Source organism: Lolium perenne, chromosome 3, assembly GCF_019359855.2.
Source record: "Lolium perenne isolate Kyuss_39 chromosome 3, Kyuss_2.0, whole genome shotgun sequence".
Taxonomy (NCBI): domain Eukaryota; kingdom Viridiplantae; phylum Streptophyta; class Magnoliopsida; order Poales; family Poaceae; genus Lolium; species Lolium perenne.
In genome coordinates this window covers 247741868-247760219 of record NC_067246.2, presented here as the reverse complement: position 1 = coordinate 247760219, position 18352 = coordinate 247741868, and the positions used below count along the sequence as shown (strand labels likewise).

Sequence of the window (18352 nt, the reverse complement as noted above, 5' to 3'; positions counted from 1 at the left end):
TCGAGTTCTTATGCAACCACAAATCCAGTTTGATGATTTTGCAACTTAAATTTGCAAAAAAAGGTTCAATTTCATGTTTGTTAATTCTCAGTGATACTAGATGATATAATACATGGATAATTCGAAGGATTTTATTTTTTGAAATTTTTATCTATTTCCGTGGCATATGCGCCACAAAAATTTGGACTTCTGTGGCGCATATTGCCATATGCGCCACAAAATTGCGGCCTTGTGAAGTCAGTGGTGGCCCCCACAAGGAATTCTGTGACACATGTTCCAACATGCGCCACATAATTTTGGCTTTCTGTGGGCATGTGGACAAATGCGTCACAAAATTCCCTTCCCCCATGTGCAGTACTGGACCCCGTGTGGGATCCATGGAGGTTCTGTGGTGCATCCGTCCACATGCGCCACAGAAAATGCAAAGTTTTGTGGCGCACGAGTCCTACATGCGCCACAGAAATTAGAAATTTCTGTGGAGCATATTTTTTGGTGCGTCACAGACATAATTTTGTGGAGCACGCACTTTTAGATGCGCCACATAATACATTCCTACCTATAATGGTTTTCCTAGTAGTGTATGCTCAATCCATTTAAATTATATATTTCCAATTGTTCAAATATTTCAACAAAAAATTTCGCATGTACATCTTGACAATCTATGTGCGTTATTGCGAAAACCGTTATTTTTTGTGTGCAAGAAACAAAAATAAAAACATGTCTCACCAAAAGCTTTCTTTAGCACCAAATTTTGTTTTTTACATATCCCAAACGACAAGTTGTTTTTTCATGGAAAGACTTTGTGCGCACGTAGAAGGTGAAGATGTACACATCAATTTTTCATTTGGAATATTTTAACATTTTTAAATATATCAAAGATGCATTTCAAAATAAAGAAAGCATATGCATCCAAGAGACAAAACATCACTCCCTTATACTGGAAATTAAAAATTTATGATTTTTTAAAAATTAAAAATAATATATTAGTGTTCACAAGATGTGTGTTTACAAGTCCTAAAAACTTCATAGCCAAATTTGAAACATAAGAAGAGAAACGAAAAAAGGGAGACATTGCTCTTATACCAATTGAAGGACCGCTATACCGATGACTAGGGGGATTTGGGAGGGTGAATAGGAGTTATCTAAATAATCTCCAATTTTAGAAGATAAAACTCAACGAAGATACATAAATAAATAAGAACATCATGACATCATAGAAGAGCCTTGAGGCTCAACATTAGAGGTAGCTTAGATTTGGCATCTTGAGGAGCTGCTTGCAACAATGTTGATATATAGAAGAAACATATTTAGGAAAACACACGCCCGTAATGCGAGGTTGAAGCACTTTGATTTGTCGGTTGAAAAACCGTTTCGAGGAGGAGTTGTCAATTGAAAACTTCTAGTTGCAGTGCTTCAACTTACGCAGACGATCAAACATAGATAAATGGGACGAATACACCTGATGTTTTCCACCAGAATCGAGCCATCGACACCCGATCTAATCTTCGTTGGGAGGGTATATTCACGCATGCACCTAGGTTCAACCGATCTCGCCTACATGCAACCAATCCATATTCTCCATTAGCGCAACCACTCCGGCTTCACCAAATCAATATGGAAGATTTTTAACAGGAAATATCCAAACCTCACCGCAACCAATCCACACCTCGGATGCTCACGGGCACACCTTGATTTCCACACCTCCAAAGCTCTTAGGATTGACACCTAACCGTCTAGGGGATTTTTAATCTCCAAGATAGGGTCTTTGTTCATCAGCGGCCTCAACCTACTTGTGTTTAGTGCTCAGCCAAACCAAATGAACCCCTTCTCTCCAATGGGATAATACTGGATAAAATAGAGAAGGATGTTTGCAATAATGTTTGGGGCACTATCAACCTAGCTTGGGAGAAGCTTGTTATTATTTATTGACAGATGAGGAGGATAGCAGTCTCTGCTTAAAGTTGTATTATAGCCTTTGTTAAATATCCTATAGACAAGACAAAGCAAAAGTAACATGTGTGGAAAATGCCATGTGCTTGGAACATCTCTTTGAGCAAGAAGATAAAACAATGGTAACATAATGGCTAGTCCTTTCTTTTGAGGTTATCCTCTACGTGAAGGTTGTCATCTTCAGCTGACGATGAAGCAACCACGATTCAATCATCTAGAACTCAATTATTTCCATGAGTTCTAATTCCAAAGTATCTATAGATAAACATGAAGCATTGATTCCCAAACAAAGGTTCGCTTAGCATGTAACCATGCTTCAATAATTAGTTTGGAAAACTATGCTTCAAGGCTTTGAGAAACGACTTGATACGTCAAGATTCAGTGTGTTGGGTATGTTGTGTATATATGGTGTATAGATCTATGAGCACTTCACAACATAATAAGTTGATGCTTTCAATGAACGAGTGTCAAAGGATTGTTAAGGCAAATGATACATGGGGTAGCTTAGATGATGTGGAGAGTGATGGAGATATTGGATGTCCTAGACGAGATATATTAGCACACACATGATGTGCACAGGTTCGGCCCCTCTCGGTGGAGGTGAAGACCTATAACCTGCTTTTATTGCACTTATATATGTGTTTTACAAGTCGTTGGATGCAATATTATAGACTAAGAGTGGATGAATGTAATCTAGGGTTACTACCTCTAGCCAAGCCTTATATAGATGACTCAGTTAAATTAGGGTTTACAAGATAAGACCGAGTCAGACATGGATCTAATTGACTACACCACCATTAGATGATCAACTTGTTATCCATCGTTGTTCTCATGTCTTCTACTTGGCTAGCTAGTCTCTCCCACTCCGGTATCGGCCGATCGGGGAGGTAACTGCAGATGCAGCTCACGCGCGATCCTGGTTTTGTCGAGCGACTCACCTCAATGGGCTTACCCAGTTGGATATTACCTCGTCAACGAGAAAACGCTTCTTCACATAAATAAATGAACTACGTCTTTAAGGCACCTTGCTCTAGGTCTTCTGGTACGCAGGACCACTTGATTCTTCATAATAGTGTTCATGCCTTCAATTATTCATTCTTTGAGTCTTCAACCGTTGTCTTTCTTTTTATGCAATGATTCTTCCGGTTACGCAAGTAAACCAAGTGGGATAATTTTTTTGCGTATGGTACATTTACCTTGGTTATCGCTACAATAGAATTTCCTCAAGTTTTTTTCAGTTGAGTTCATGCATTGGTAAGAGGATACAACTTAAGTACTTACATTGAGTGATATCTTTGTCTTCATATTCACATCGTATAGATTGCAAGAACGTTAGTTGCTTAATTCTTCAAGTGGAGCATGCGTCTTGAAAATCTTCATTGATTGATGTATTTGTGTTGTTTGCTGAGAATAGTTGAAATTCTTAAGCACCATATGAAAGCTTATTCTTCAAGCTGGTGCATGCGCTTCTGTATTCTTCAACCTGAATGTTGTTCAGGGTGGCAAGTACATATAGATTCTTTAGCACTAATTGATTGCTTGTGCTTGAGGGTATTATACTAGTGTAGTTTTACAAGTTGATCGAGGCATACATCGGAGGTATTGCAAGCGCTAGTCCTCGTTCTTGATGCAAGCATATAGGTGCGCTCGCGAGTTCCTCAAATTGTTTTATATAAGCCTATCATTTTTACGATAGAGTATTCAGGCACACTAGTTAAGTGTTTGTTTTTCTAGCTGAGGGTGTGCTTCGAATGCTTCAAGTATTAGTGTTTTCAACGATAGTACATTATAGCTAGTGGTAACAAAAGTGTCAATTAGCTGAGAGCTTGAGACAAGCAGATGGATAGACACGTAATTTCTCAGCATTGCCGATAAGATAACCTTCACATTAGATAGACCTTAAGAAGCATCAATCAAATTTTGCATTGATGCAAGAAATTGAGCTTCTTGATTCCAAATTAAGTAGTTTTTTTTTTTCAATTGTTAGGAAAATAAGGGTTCATCCCTCAAGCGTGCCTAATTGAGCGTATAGGTTCTTGTGTCCCTTGTCTAGGGTGTTTTTGGAGGGTACACCAGACTGCATGTTGTGAATGGAACATCTAACAATGATGGGACCGAGTTCCGAAAACGCTAGATATAAAAGTTAGTTGTAAAATAGGTGTTGTTCTCGATCACCCAAACCCATTGGGAGGGAAAAGATGCCCATTCAACCTTCTAAATGCTATTTGATAATCTGATGACTTAAAATGGATAATTCAACAACTGTATTATACTACTAGCGTCTTAAAAATAACTTGGTGACTTAGCGGTTGATATCCTAGCAAGTGCTATTTAATAGTCTAGTGATTTAAAATGGATAATCTGGAACTAGGGTAGTGTTAATCCGCAACCAAACAATAATTTGATGAACTGAAGTGCATAACCTGGTAAATGCTACTGATAATCTGGTAACTGAAAATAGATTATCTGGTATTTTACCACTAGCGTAGTTTAAATGTTTTGCAAAATAATTTGGTGACTTAATATTTATAATCTGGTAATTTCTGTTGAATAATCGAGTGACTTAAAATAAGGGTAAACTAGTACTTTTACATTTGGATAATATGGTGAACTTAAATTTGATATTCTTATAATTGATATTGCATAATAAAATAACAAAAAATAGAACCAAAAAAATCTGATAATTTGTCATGATAAATGATTAGGTAAATGTGTTTTGGTAATTCATCGTTAAAACTTGGTATGTTTTTATTAAAATATTTTAAAGTGATTTTATTTTTAAACATGTTGTCACAAATATATCGGTGCATATCACTTTCAAATTGCCACCGCTGCATGTCACTTTCAAATTGTGAGTGGTCTATTGCCTCTTTATTTTATATTATGTGAAATCACTCCAGATTATTGGGCCGTTGTATAAAAAGAACTACGAGAGCCCGAGTCCTAGATAGAACGGTCCTACATATTTATTTTATTCAAGTTTTGTCGAACCTATTTTACCAAACGTTTTATCGTAAGATTTACCCACCTATTTATACGCGTGCATATCATTGTTTCTACCCCAACCACGCTCCTTTTCCAAATCTGCGACCTCCGAATCAACAACCGATCATTATCGATCCACTATGAAACTGTTGAGAAAAAATGATATCGGATATGATAACGGAAAAATCCAATTTGATCAAATTACATTCCTACTAGTGGCATTAGAATCTGAAAGAAAATATGGTATAGAATAATAAATTTAAAATCTTATGTCGATCCGGTTACATTTAATTGTTTCACTGGGAGGTTAAAAAGTGCTACGATGCATAAACTTCTAAGCTTCTTCATTGAAAAATAAAGAACACCCCCTACCGGTTGCACTAGAAGGTTTTCAGATAGGCTACCATGCATAAATTTCTGACATTCTTCAAGGAAAAGATATGAACACCAAAATCGCCAAATTTTCATAACCGAAAACTGGCAATCATGCTTATGCCATCTTCTCTTCATTCTATGTGACCCATTTCCAATCAAATTGGTATAATTTGTGCATGGTCAAATTTTCCAATTCACGTTTCATCTCGTTTCTTCGATGGTCGGCAGCTCGACGCTTCCTCCCCAGGCTCGCACCCGCTCTTCCGCCAGCATAGCCTAGCACCACCCAGGGTTAATATACACAAAATGACATAACCAATTACGTGTTACTTCTTAATATGTTCTGAGTAGTATGTTGAAGGTGATTAATTCATTTTACCTCTTTCTCCCATTTAGTTTTGAAGAGGATCACAAACAGAATGGTGGTCTGCAAAATCGTGCCGATCAGCATCCCCACCCAAATCCCCTGCACGTATGTACATGTTTACTCACAATGAGCACATTCCTTCCTAATAAAATAAGAATGCATAGCAAATTTTGACCATGCGAGTTTCAATTTCCTTACTGTTGCGTTAAGTTTCAACTTGAAGCCAAAAACAGCTGCAAGAGGCAAGCCAACAAGATAGTAACATGCAATGTTCACGAATGCGACCAAGGATTGCCATCCAGCCCCAATCGCCACTCCTAAATTCGCCAACAATAAAAAACACACATGTTACACTATTAATTTTATCTAAATATAACAAAAATGTGGATCTGTCATTCGGTGGTGTGAATACCTGATAACACCGGCTGGATGCTGTTGAGAGATATGGTGGCAGCCAGAAGATACCCTAGTTTTGTTGTCTCCTTGACAAGCAGATCGTCGCTGGTGAAGAGCCTCGGCAGTTGCTTCCTCGCCACGAGGGTGACGAGCGTGAAGATGAGACCAACGGCAACCGACGTGATGACGGCCACGACGACCGAGAACTTGGCTGCTTTCGGGTGTCTGGCGCCAAGTTCGTTTGCCACGCGAACACTGACAAGAAAACCGGTAAGGGTCATTCTTTCTAGCATTTGAGAGCCTAGAAGATCTATGATAAGCAACAATTGGAAGGAGAGCAGAGCAATCGTGTACCTCACTGCAGCATTAAAGCCAACAGACACCATCAACGTCCAGATGTTATAGTTCATGCTGTTGCAACAAAATTCAACTTTGTTAGGCAACATTTGAAAATATGGAACATTTTTTTTTTGCGGCTAATGGAACAGTTATCCTATATAACTAAATAGTTCATCCCCACTAACCTATTTCTCTGAGCATGCAGCTATGCCACATCAGCAATTGAAAAGAAGAAACGGGAAACTAACCATATTGAAACGGCCCCAACTTGAATCTCCGGGTTCTTCAAGCAACCCACCAAAATGAGCACTGCTGTATAGTACCACATCTCCAGGCTGCATAACCAAAATCACCCTCAATTCAAAACAAAACAAAACAAAACAAAAGTATAGGTCACCAATATAATCCAAAAGGTGAGCAATTTCATCCATATGAAACTAACCAAGAAGCAACGGATTTACGAACCACAGCATGACGGCGGACGCGAGCGAGAGCTTGACGAAGCCGCCGAGGCTGGCGAACGTCTTCTGCGAGAACCCCGTCCATGCCTCCGGGAACGACCCGCCGACGACGTACACGAACTGCGCCGCGTTGATGAGCCACCACGACACGTTGCCAACCATGGCCGCGCCCAGGAGGCCCCGCCCGAGCCTTGCCACGACGAGCCAGCTGAGCAGCGCGTGCACGCCGACGACGGCGCCGGAGATGAGCGTCATGACCCACACCCGGCTCTGCGCCTGGTAGAACTTCTGCATGGGGAAGTTGACGGCGTAGGCGAAGAGCTGCGGCACGCACCACCGGGCGTACCGTCCCGCCACCGCCGAGATGGCCGGGGACTGCCGGAGCAGGCGGAGGATTGGGTCCGTGAACGCGTAGATCGGGAGCAGCGCGGCTGCCGTGGCGAGGCAGATGATCCACGACCGCTGCAGGTAGACGCCCAGCGTGTGGAGCTGCCCGGCTCCCACCGCCTGCCCGCACAGCGTCTCCAGGGCGCTCCCCATGCCAAGCTGCGATGCAAGAACGAACAGGACAAATGAAATTATTCTAGCTTACTACGATCATTCATTGCCACGGTATTAACTATTAAGCTAAGAGTATTATGGCGATTGGTCAGCTAGGTACCAGGAGGCCGAAGGCGAGGCCTTCGATGACGCCGTTGACTATGGAGACGGCGGCGAGCTCGACCTTGCCGATGTGGCCGACGAAGGCCGCGGTGACGAACCCTATCAGGAACTGGAAGACCCCGGTGAGGATCACCGGCCCAGCGATCTGCCACAGGCTCTTGCACTCGTCCGGCCAGGTCTTGCGGCCGGCCGCCGTCCCCGTCTCCGGCGCCACCATCTGCTCGACCGGACTACGCTGGTTGAAGCCCGTACAAACCGTCGTCCTCTCCGGCGTGCCACACTGCTACCTTTTGTATACGTAGAGGCCGGTCAAGGTTGGGGTCCCAGGTTTCAGCTGCTGACTCCTGCACTGCGGTTTCATGGTCCGAGCAGAGGTGAGCTTGTCGTGCCCGCTGGAGGTCGCGCAACGTGGACGCCGCAGTAGTAGGTGGCCCGCAGCCATGGTGGTCCGATATGGATGGCGAAACTCCAACATTGTGTATGTGTTCACTCCCGCGGCCACGTGCGGTAAAGGTTTCACGGGGCTTCCAGCAGCAGCACCGCTATAGCTTTGCCAAAGCAGTCGTTGACTCGTGCGCTTCAGGTGTACGTAAGGTTCGCTTGAGTCCAAATGGCCTTCACGGTCATGGTTTGCAGCTAGCCAGAACCCAGAAACTGCGAATGAGAAGACACGCGATGTTTTTTGCTGCAAGATCATGCCAGCAGCGCTCCGTGTTCTTGCAGCTGAAAATTTGCTCCGCTTCTCTGTCTCTGTACTTTGAGAAGAGAAACATTTCTCGCTACCTGGTACAGTCGCATAACCAAGCAGCTCCCTCTAGTGCTAGGTGATGACACAACGATGGAATGCATCCCCTCCCCCCCCCCCCCCCCCCCCCCCCACACCCTCTTCTGTGTATGCATGTTTGGCCGTGGCTTTGCATCAGTGCGACAAAATCTCCAAGAATCCACAGGGGCATGAAGAGATATTTTTTTGATCAAACAGAACGTCTAAAAGCATCTTGAGCGGGCTAAATGTGTCCGTTTTGATCTGTTTAGGTGTGCCCCTGGATAGAAATACGACCATGCCCGCCCACTGGTCCGTTTGGGTCCCCAACGATCAGATGCATTTTTTGGTTAATATTTCATTTAGAAAAAAACTTAACTTACATAGGGCAAAAACTTAAAAAAATAAGACATTTAAAATAAAAAAAACTGATAAAACCCTAGCTAGCATTTGTGTCGACCACGTCGCATAGTCCTCCTCCTCGCGGTGGCCAGGACATCGGGGGGCGGCGGAGCTGGAGCTAGGGGCGTTGGCGCTAGAAGCCTTGGTGCTGGCTCGGTAGTAGGTGCGGGCCACCCCGCCCATGGTGATGTCTGGTGCGGTGGCAGGTCCTTCAGCCGCAAGTGTCGACTCCCGCAGCTGGACGACCATGCATTGTCACTTGTCCAAGGCCTCCAACTCCAACGTTGTGATGCCCAACCCGACGACTTCATCGTCGTCTAGGTTGTCTGGCTGGTAAGGGAGCTCCGTCTCCTTCTTCGCGGCCATTCAGATCTAAATTCTTGGATATAATTAAATAAAAATAAAGACATAGTGCTGAAATAATGTCACAATTAAGTAAAAAATAGCCAATGAGCCATGATGGGGTTGCATACAAATAATGCTATAGCATTTTCTATGAGTGATAGATATACCACATTACATGATTTAATTAAAATAAAAAAATTTAATTAGGCCAAAATTACCATTGGGGGTGAATGCATTGTACCAATCAAAATGTCTATCAAAAATTCGTGGGTAGAGGATGTAAACACCTGATTCAGAAATATGCCAATTTTAGATTTAGTTCTTGAACCGAAATTCATTTACAAAATAAAAGAAACTTATTTGGTATATAATTACCAGTTACCAGTAAAAAAATATAATGAGAATAATATGTGCACACAAGATTTATAATGCCACTCTTCATAACTATGTACAATCACATGTTGGTAAATAATGGTCAAAACACATATAAATGACCATGTTAAAATCCAAAATAACATGGATACAATATACACTGAAAATACAAAAACAAATACGTACACGAAAAACATGACTGCGCAAATGCAGTGGGGAGATCTAGGGTTCTAGTGCGAGTCATAGTTGTGATTGGGGCGGCGTGGGGGAGAAGGAAGTTGGATTTAGGGTTTGTTATATGGGCCCTTGCAAAGTGGGTTTGTGTTTGCACCAATGGACAATTAAGGTGACCCCAACTTGCATTTCACAACAAAATAAAACATGGTTAGGACAAAATGTTGTTACTTAGAAACACAAATTGCACATCAAAATAAACATGGTTTTGTCAAAAGTTGTTACTTAGAAACACAAATTTATCGTTCATCATCAATAATGCCAACAAATTGTTATCTAACATAGCCACAATTGCCTTTAGAGATTTGTACACACCCTCACATGTTCCCCGAATCGCACCTAGTGAATGTCCAAGTCATACTATGATTTTCTGGTGTGTGCTTGCCTGATGATTGCATTTTTGTAAGCATGTTTACCTTATGTTTTTGCATGTCTAGTGTTAGAATTTTAGTATTTTACGGCGCTCGCGCGCACCTTTTACGCTTATTTTCATAGATCCCAAATTATGAAGGTAATGATGAACATATCATTTGGAGATGTCATATTGGACATAAATATAATATTTTGAAGTGATAAAACTCATCTAAATGATTTTCCACGCACATGGATGAAAGGGCAAAGCGAGAGAGGCAGCTCAAAAGTGTTACCGACCATCGATACGAGCGAAGCCCACCCGCACCTCCGCCTATACCATGAGGCAGCTGCCTTGCCTCGCCAAATAGTTTCACCTCGCGAAGACGAATCTGAGATCCAACATTCAGAGACACCACAACTCGCATAAACCTCACCTTCATAAGGGATCTGGAGGGGAAACTTGCAGAAGGGCATCCTCCTCGCTGCTACATGAATCATTGGAGGCCAAGTCATCATTAACCATCATCAGCCGCTGCATCTACATCACCATCACCGTTCCCATCTCATCTAACTTCATCTTGTTGTAATTCCAATTGATATTGTGGATTTGAACCTGTATTCATCCATACACCCGTATTCATTTCATATGCCTATGATGATGTTGTTGACTGCTTCCATGGGTGAGTAAATTACTTTGTTCTCGTGTGCCACTCTTTGTCATGATCCCTTATAGTATGCACCGTGGCACTTTGATTTATTTTCCCCTTTCTTGGTTTTTTATCTATTTTTATTTTGTTGCATAATCAACTACATAGCTACATAGAACAAATATAATAGTTTTATACTTATAGTTTGTTGAGTTTGTTTTACCTTGAACTCTCTTGAACTATTTGTTTATGTTTTTGTGTTTTAAAAGCAATAAATACTATATTTTTTAGTCTACTATAGTTCTTGTGGATACCATGCACAAAGAGAGCATTCTCAATATTTTTATTACTTTATAATTTTTAGAATTTTACATTTCAGTTGTTGAGATCTAGGTTAGATCTTGGCTGACTCATTAAGTGTTAGATTTGCATTATAATTTGTGATAAGCGTGGGAGTTGCAACTGGGTTCCAATTCAATATTTTTCTAGTTGCAGGAGGATTGTAACTAAGATTTTGAAGTTGTAATTGGTGTTCAAATAAGTTTTTTAGCTGCAACAAAGGATGTAACTTGTAAATAAGATATTTCAATTGCAAGTGGGTTCCAATCGAGGTATGCAAGTGTATTGTAACTAAAAATTTCGATTTGCAAGTGGGTCATGGCCATAATTTTTTATCTGCAACTTTTTATTAGCTGCAAGTATGTTGCAGCTAAGTTGTTTTCCAATTGCAAGTGGGATTGCGAGTGAAATTTTCCAAGTGACTATTTTCACGTTGCAAGTTTATTCGAGAAAGGGAATATATTAATATTAAACTAATACCAATTACACCCGACAAATGCAATAACATTTTGTCCATTTTGTCCAGAACTTTGTTTTAGACATTAAGGATGCAAACAACCCAAAAGGAAAAGAAAATCTCGCCGACGCGACCACGGAGTCAACAGCGGTAGCAATCATCCATCTTACAAACTCCATGCACATAGATTTCATGTGGACATCACCACATAGTGAAATCATGTGCACACATGAGCCATGGAGTGTCAACTTATCCTCATCCTCTAAATAATACTCCCTGAAGCAGTCGCCAATAAGTATCAACTAGATATGAGCATGTCAGATGGTACCTATGGATCCCAATGAATCCTTTTCAAATACGATTAACTTGACCCACAACATCTGCCCCCTTGGTAATCGTGGCGGTGGATAAGCCATGGTCGACATACCAAGATCCCAACCTAACTAGCCATTTGGGTTAATATTATTATTATTTCAAAAGAAAAATCGTTGTCGGGCCTTCCTTTGCCGCATTTTTCATAGCACTACAATTGCACTCCAGAGAAAAAAGCAGAACTCGTTCAAAAAGCATCATTGTGCCAAAACGTGTTAGTGTACGACAACCTTTGATCTAAGGTTGTCGTACTAGCATCACAAATACGTACGAAGTGATACCCTATTTTGTCAGTTTCTACTACTACAACAAAACTAGCTAGTATCATTTAATTCAAAGAAAATTTATTAGTGTCCATGGTTGCAACTTGGCATTGAACATCATGCACGTCACTAATGAAATTGTTCACACACTATCTTCCATTGCGACATTACCATACTATGTTCCACAAATGTCTAGCATATGCTGAAATAAATATTGTTGCGCAGCTTGCCCTCGAAACCCAAGTATTTAAATGCCATGTTGGTGATGCAACTGATGACGTTGTTGGAGATATGCCCTAGAGGCAATAATAAAATAGTTATTCTAATATATCTTTGTGTTTATGATAATGTTTACATACCATGCTACAATTGTATTAACCGAAACATTGATACATGTGTGTTATGTGAACAACAAGGAGTCCCTAGTAAGCCTCTTGTATAACTAGCTTGTTGATTAATAGATGATCATCGTTTCATGATCATGAACATTGGATGTTATTAATAACAAGGTTATGTCATTATGTGAATGATATAATGGACACACCCAATTAAGCGTAGCATAAGATCACGTCATTAAGTTATTTGCTATAAGCTTTCGATACATAGTTACCTAGTCCTTTCAACCATGAGATCATGTAAATCACTTATACCGGAAAGGTACTTTGATTACATCAAACGCCACTGCGTAAATGGGTGGTTATAAAGGTGGGATTAAGTATCCGGAAAGTATGAGTTGAGGCATATGGATCAACAGTGGGATTTGTCCATCCCGATGACAGATAGATATACTCTGGGCCCTCTCGGTGGAATGTCGTCTAATTAGCTTGCAAGCATATGAATGGTTCATAAGAGATGGCATATCACGGTACGAGTAAAGAGTACTTGTCAGGAGACGAGGTTGAACGAGGTATAGAGATACCGATGATCAAACCTCGGATAAGTAAAACATCGCGTGACAAAAGGAATCGGTATCGTATGTGAATGGTTCATTCGATCACTAAGTCATCGTTGAATATGTGGGAGCCATTATGGATCTCCAGATCCCGCTATTGGTTATTGGTCGGAGAGAGTTCTCACCCATGTCCACATAGTTCGCGAACCGTAGGGTGACACACTTAAGGTTTGATGTTGTAATAGTAGAACTTGAATATGGAATGGAGTTCGAAGTATTGTTGGAAGTCTCGGATGGGATCCCGGACATCACGAGGAGTTCCGGAATGGTCCGGAGAATAAGATTCATATATAGGAAGTCATATTCCAAGTTTGGAAATGATCCGGTGCATTTATGGAAGGTTCTAGAAGGTTCTAGAAAAGTCCGGAAGAAATCACTTTGGAAGGCGGAGTCCCGAAGGGACTCCACCTCCCATGGCCGGCCAACCCTAGTGGGGGGAGTCCAAGGTGGACTCCACCAAGGTGGCCGGCCACCCCCCCACATGGAAGGGTGGGAATCCCACTTGAGGTGGGAGTCCCACCTTGGGTAGGTTTCCCTACTACATGGAAGGTTTTGGGTTGGGGTCTTATTCGAAGACTTGTAGTCCAACACTTGGGGTTCCACCTATATAATGAGGGGCATAGGGGAGGGGGCCGGCCACCACAAAGCCACAAGCTGGCCGCACCCCTTGAGGCCGGCTACCCCCTCTCCCAAACCCTAGCCGCCCCTCTCTCCTCCACCTCTCCCGCACGCTTAGCGAAGCTCCACCGGAGATCTCCATCGCCACCGCCACCACGCCGTCGTGCTGCCGGATTCAAGGAGGAGCTACTACTTCCGCTGCCCGCTGGAACGGGGAGAAGGACGTTGTCTTCATCAACACCGAACGTGTGACCGAGTACGGAGGTGCTGCCCGATCGTGGCACCGTGATCAAGATCTTCTACGCGCTTTTGCAAGCGGCAAGTGATCGTCTACCGCAGAAACAAGAGCCTCATCTTGTAGGCTTTGGAAATCTTCAAGGGTGAGTCTCGATCATCTCCTCGTTGCTCCCGTCTTCTAGTTTGCATCTTGGCTTGGATTGCGTTCTCGCGGTAGGAATTTTTTTGTTTTCTATGCAACGAATCCCATCAGTGGTATCAGAGCCGTGTCTATGCATAGATTGGTTGCACGAGTAGAACACAATTGTTTGTGGGCGTTGATGCTTTGTTGTCTTTAGTTCGAGTACTTTGCATCTTTGTGGCATGGTGGGATGAAGCGGCTCGGGCTAACTTTACATGACCGCGTTCATGAGACTTGCTCCACGTTCGACATGCAACTTGTATTGCATAAGTGGCTTTGCGGGTGTCTGTCTCTCCCACCATAGTGAAGATTCAATTTACTCTTTGTATTGACAACATTAGTATCACCGTTGTGGTTCATGTTCGTAGGTAGATTGGATCTTACTCGAAAACCCTAAACCACGTAAAATATGCAAACAAAATTAGAGACGTCTAACTTGTTTTTGTAGGGTTTGGTGATGTGATATGGCCATGATGTGATGATGAATATGTATGAGATGATCATTATTGTATTGTGGCAACCAGCAGGAGCCTTATGGTTGTCTTTAAATTTCATGTTGAGTAGTATTTCAAAGTAGTTGTAATAGTTGCTACATGAGGTGAACAACCATGAAGACGGCGCCATGGACCTTGACGCTACGCCGACGATGATGGAGATTATGTCCGTTGATGATGGAGATCATGTCCGTGCTTTGAAGATGAAGATCGAAGTGCAAAGACTAAAGGGCCATATCATATCACATATGAATTGCATGTGATGTTAATCCTTTATGCATCTTATTTTGCTTAGATCGCGACAGTAGCATTATAAGATGATCCCTCACATTAATATCAAGATAATAAAGTGTTCTCCCCTCGTATGCACCGTTGCCAAAGTTCGTCGTTTCGAAGCATCTCGTGATGATCGGATGTGATAGACTCAACGTTCATATACAACGGGTGTAAGCCATGTTGCACACGCGAAATACTTGGGTTTGCTTGACGAGCCTAGCATGTACAGACATGGCCTCGGGACAACGGAAACCGAAAGGTTGAACACGAGTCATATGGATGATATGATCAACATGTTGATGTTCACCATTGAAGCTACATCATCTCACGTGATGATCGGTTTTGGTGTAGTGAATTTGGATCGTGTACCACTTAACAACTATGAGGGATGTTGTATTAAGTGGGAGTTCATTAGTAATTAGATTAAAACATGAACTAATTATCATAAACATAGTCTGAGTAGTATTTTGAATTAATTTGTAGTATTGGCATCCGTTTTCCTACCAAGCGCTAGTCTTGTTATTGAGATAAAAATACTGTTAAAATATAAAAATAAACTTTACGGACTGGTACCGTATTGTTAAAGAATCAAGAAATGATTAAGTCCTATTGAAAACTTTTAGTAAACCTCACATTGTTGATTCAAAGAACTATGGTTTTAATTAGTACCTAAAGTTATCTTGTCTCCATGAAACTTGAAGTTCAAATCTGTTTGAAAAGTAAGGAGCTGAAAATTTAGTTTTCAGAAATAATCAAGGTATGAGATATATGTGATATCTAAGACCTTATTGCAAGATGATAGAATATAATTTGGTGAGACTACATAAACTCATAAGTTTTATGGGAATGTACGAAGGTTGAAGACGCAAGGCGTCCCAATCCTCCAACTATTGGGGCACTAACGATATTCGCATATCCATGAAGTGATCGTCCTTAGTATCCACCGTTGCTAAGACTCGTAGTTTCGAATACTAAGGTATAGATTCTACGTGTGCATACAACGGGTGCAAGCCAGATTTGCACATGCGAATACTGAGGTTAAACTTTACGAGTCTAGCATGTACAGACATGGTCTCGGAAAGTCATCATGAAATGATGGATAAAATTATGAGTGAAATTGTTCATTATATTACAAAGTTACTAATAGTGAAATCTGAAACACTTGTCATATGATGATCAACTTCAAAATAAGAACCTCGATGTTATTGGTATTTGACCAACAAACCTAGAAGTTATTAAAAGGTGAAGTTTTTTCTGAGAATGAGGAAAGCTAAAAGAGAAACTACAAAAGATATTTTGGCAGAAAGAAAGAAAAGACTAGAAGGTCTAGCTCAGGTGTATATAAATGATATACATGTTATGGATATATTCTTTGTTTTGGTCACATAATAAAATTCTTGGGTATTCGTACTAGATTGGTTGGTGTGAGATGTCATACAGTACAACGCAATACAAGAATATGATGGCCTAAGTGACTGATAAGGAATATGGTAATAATGCACGTCTGGAACATAATAAAGTGTTATTATGTTTATCGTTGGCATTCTACCTAGCCCTTAGAATTTATAATAAAGAACTTAATAATTGTTATTTTGCTCTGGTCAAATGAAAACAATGAGTTGTTCAAATTATGAGATTACTCCATGTACGATGGATAAGTTATTATAAATCTTAATGGTGAAACACACATACATAAACACTGACGCTAAAATGCCATAAGGCAAATGATTTGAATTCCACTTATTTGTGGAACCGCCATTTAGGTCATGTTAGAGAGGAACGCATGAAGAAACTCCATGCAAATGGATTATTGGAGTCATTTGATTTTTGAATTATTTGACGCTTGCAAATCTCTTCTAAAAAGAATGACTAAAATACCGTTCATAGGCCAAGAGTTGAACGGGCAACTAACTTAGTGAAAACATACATGATGATATATGTGGTTCACTGGGCATAGTTGTGTGCGGGAGATTCTTCTACTTCATGAAAAATTCCAACAATGAATTGAGTATATATATGTGGATATATTCGATAAGGAAGAAGTTTGAAACATTTGAATGGATTCAAATAAATTTCAGCATGAAGTGAAAATCATCGTAATAGAAAAGTCAAATATCTATGATTAGATCATAGTGGAGATATTTGAATTACTAGTTTTAGCGAACATCTAAGAGAGTTATGAAATTGTTCTACAACTCACATTTCTTGGAGTATCATATTGATGATGAAGTATCTGAGAGATGTATCCAAACCTTGTTGGATTAATGATGAGATAAAATATTATGGCGCCATTATATTTTTGTGGATTATGCTTTAGTGACTACCGTTTTTACACTGAATAGAGCATCATCATGATCCGTTGAAATGACACCATATGAGTTATGGCATGGGCATGAACCCTGATAGTCCTTTCTTAAAATTTGGTATGCATAGCATAAGTAAATAAGTTTACAACCAAAATCGGATGAATGTCTTTGTTGGTTATCCCAAAGTATTGATTGGGAATTCTTTTCACTATGGATACAAAGACAAAAGTGTTTGTCGATGTTTCTTATTTATTTCTAAGAAATTGTTTCTAGTGAAGTATTTGAGTGGGAGGACAATAGAAATTGATAAGGTTTATGAACCTGAGCATAATGATCAGAGTAGCGCAGCATCGGAATTGGTTTCGGAAGCAGCCACGATGATCATGGCTCCCATGACTACAAAGTGTTTTAGCCATGGAGATCAAAGTACCTATTGAACCTTGTAGGTATGATTTTCTTTGTGATCAAATAAATGATTTGTGGACAAAGGATTGTTTTTTGAACAATGATAAATCAACTGCATACAAAGAAGTTATGATGGGCCCTGACTCCATTAAAATGGCTATACGCCATGAAATCCAAGATAGATGAATACTTTTTGAAAGTAAATGGATCTATAAAATTGATGGACTTGGATAGAATATCCTTGAAGAAACTCGACTTGTCGAAAAGTTGTTTACGACAAAGTTCAAAAGGTTGACTACGATAAGATTAGATCTTCTGTAGCAATGCTTATAGTCTATGTGGATTATTCTAGTAATCACTACATATTTCTTTTATGAGATATGCTAGTAGGATGGCAAAATACATTACTTATCAGAAGTGTGTATTAAAGGTGTATACAAGATACAACCAAGAGTTTTGCTAGTCCGTGGAATACTAGATAGGTATACAAACTTCAATTGGATGAAGTGAGTATCGCGGAGTTGGAATCTTCACCAGATGAAATAGTCAAAGAGTTTTTTGATTTCAGCAGAGACGATGAAGAGGCTTGCATTTGCAAGAAATTAAGTGGGAGCGCTGAGACATATTTATAATACTTTATGTAGATGACATATAGTTGGTTATAAATGATGTAATTATATACTTGATTAAAATGTTTCATTGAGAATTAACTTTAATGAAAGAATATGGACTGAAACAAATTTAGTGTCAAGATCTATGAAGATAGATTGAAACACATAATAAGTTTAAGTCAAAGTAC

The 18352-nt window shown here is 40.5% G+C and overlaps 1 protein-coding gene across 1 annotated transcript; it reads right to left on the bottom strand.

Annotated features, from left to right (window-relative positions):
- Nucleotides 1-5306: 5306 nt before the first annotated feature.
- On the bottom strand, nt 5307-7419 carry LOC127344634 (protein DETOXIFICATION 33-like). The gene is made up of 7 exons (XM_051370947.2): nt 6878-7419; nt 6661-6747; nt 6428-6484; nt 6090-6328; nt 5876-5994; nt 5690-5776; nt 5307-5586 (listed from the first exon to the last, which is right to left on the bottom strand). Exons 1-7 carry the CDS (start codon nt 7411-7413, stop codon nt 5512-5514), a joined length of 1200 nt encoding a protein of 399 aa, XP_051226907.2. The 5' UTR covers nt 7414-7419; the 3' UTR covers nt 5307-5511.
- Between the last annotated feature and the right edge of the window lie 10933 nt (nt 7420-18352).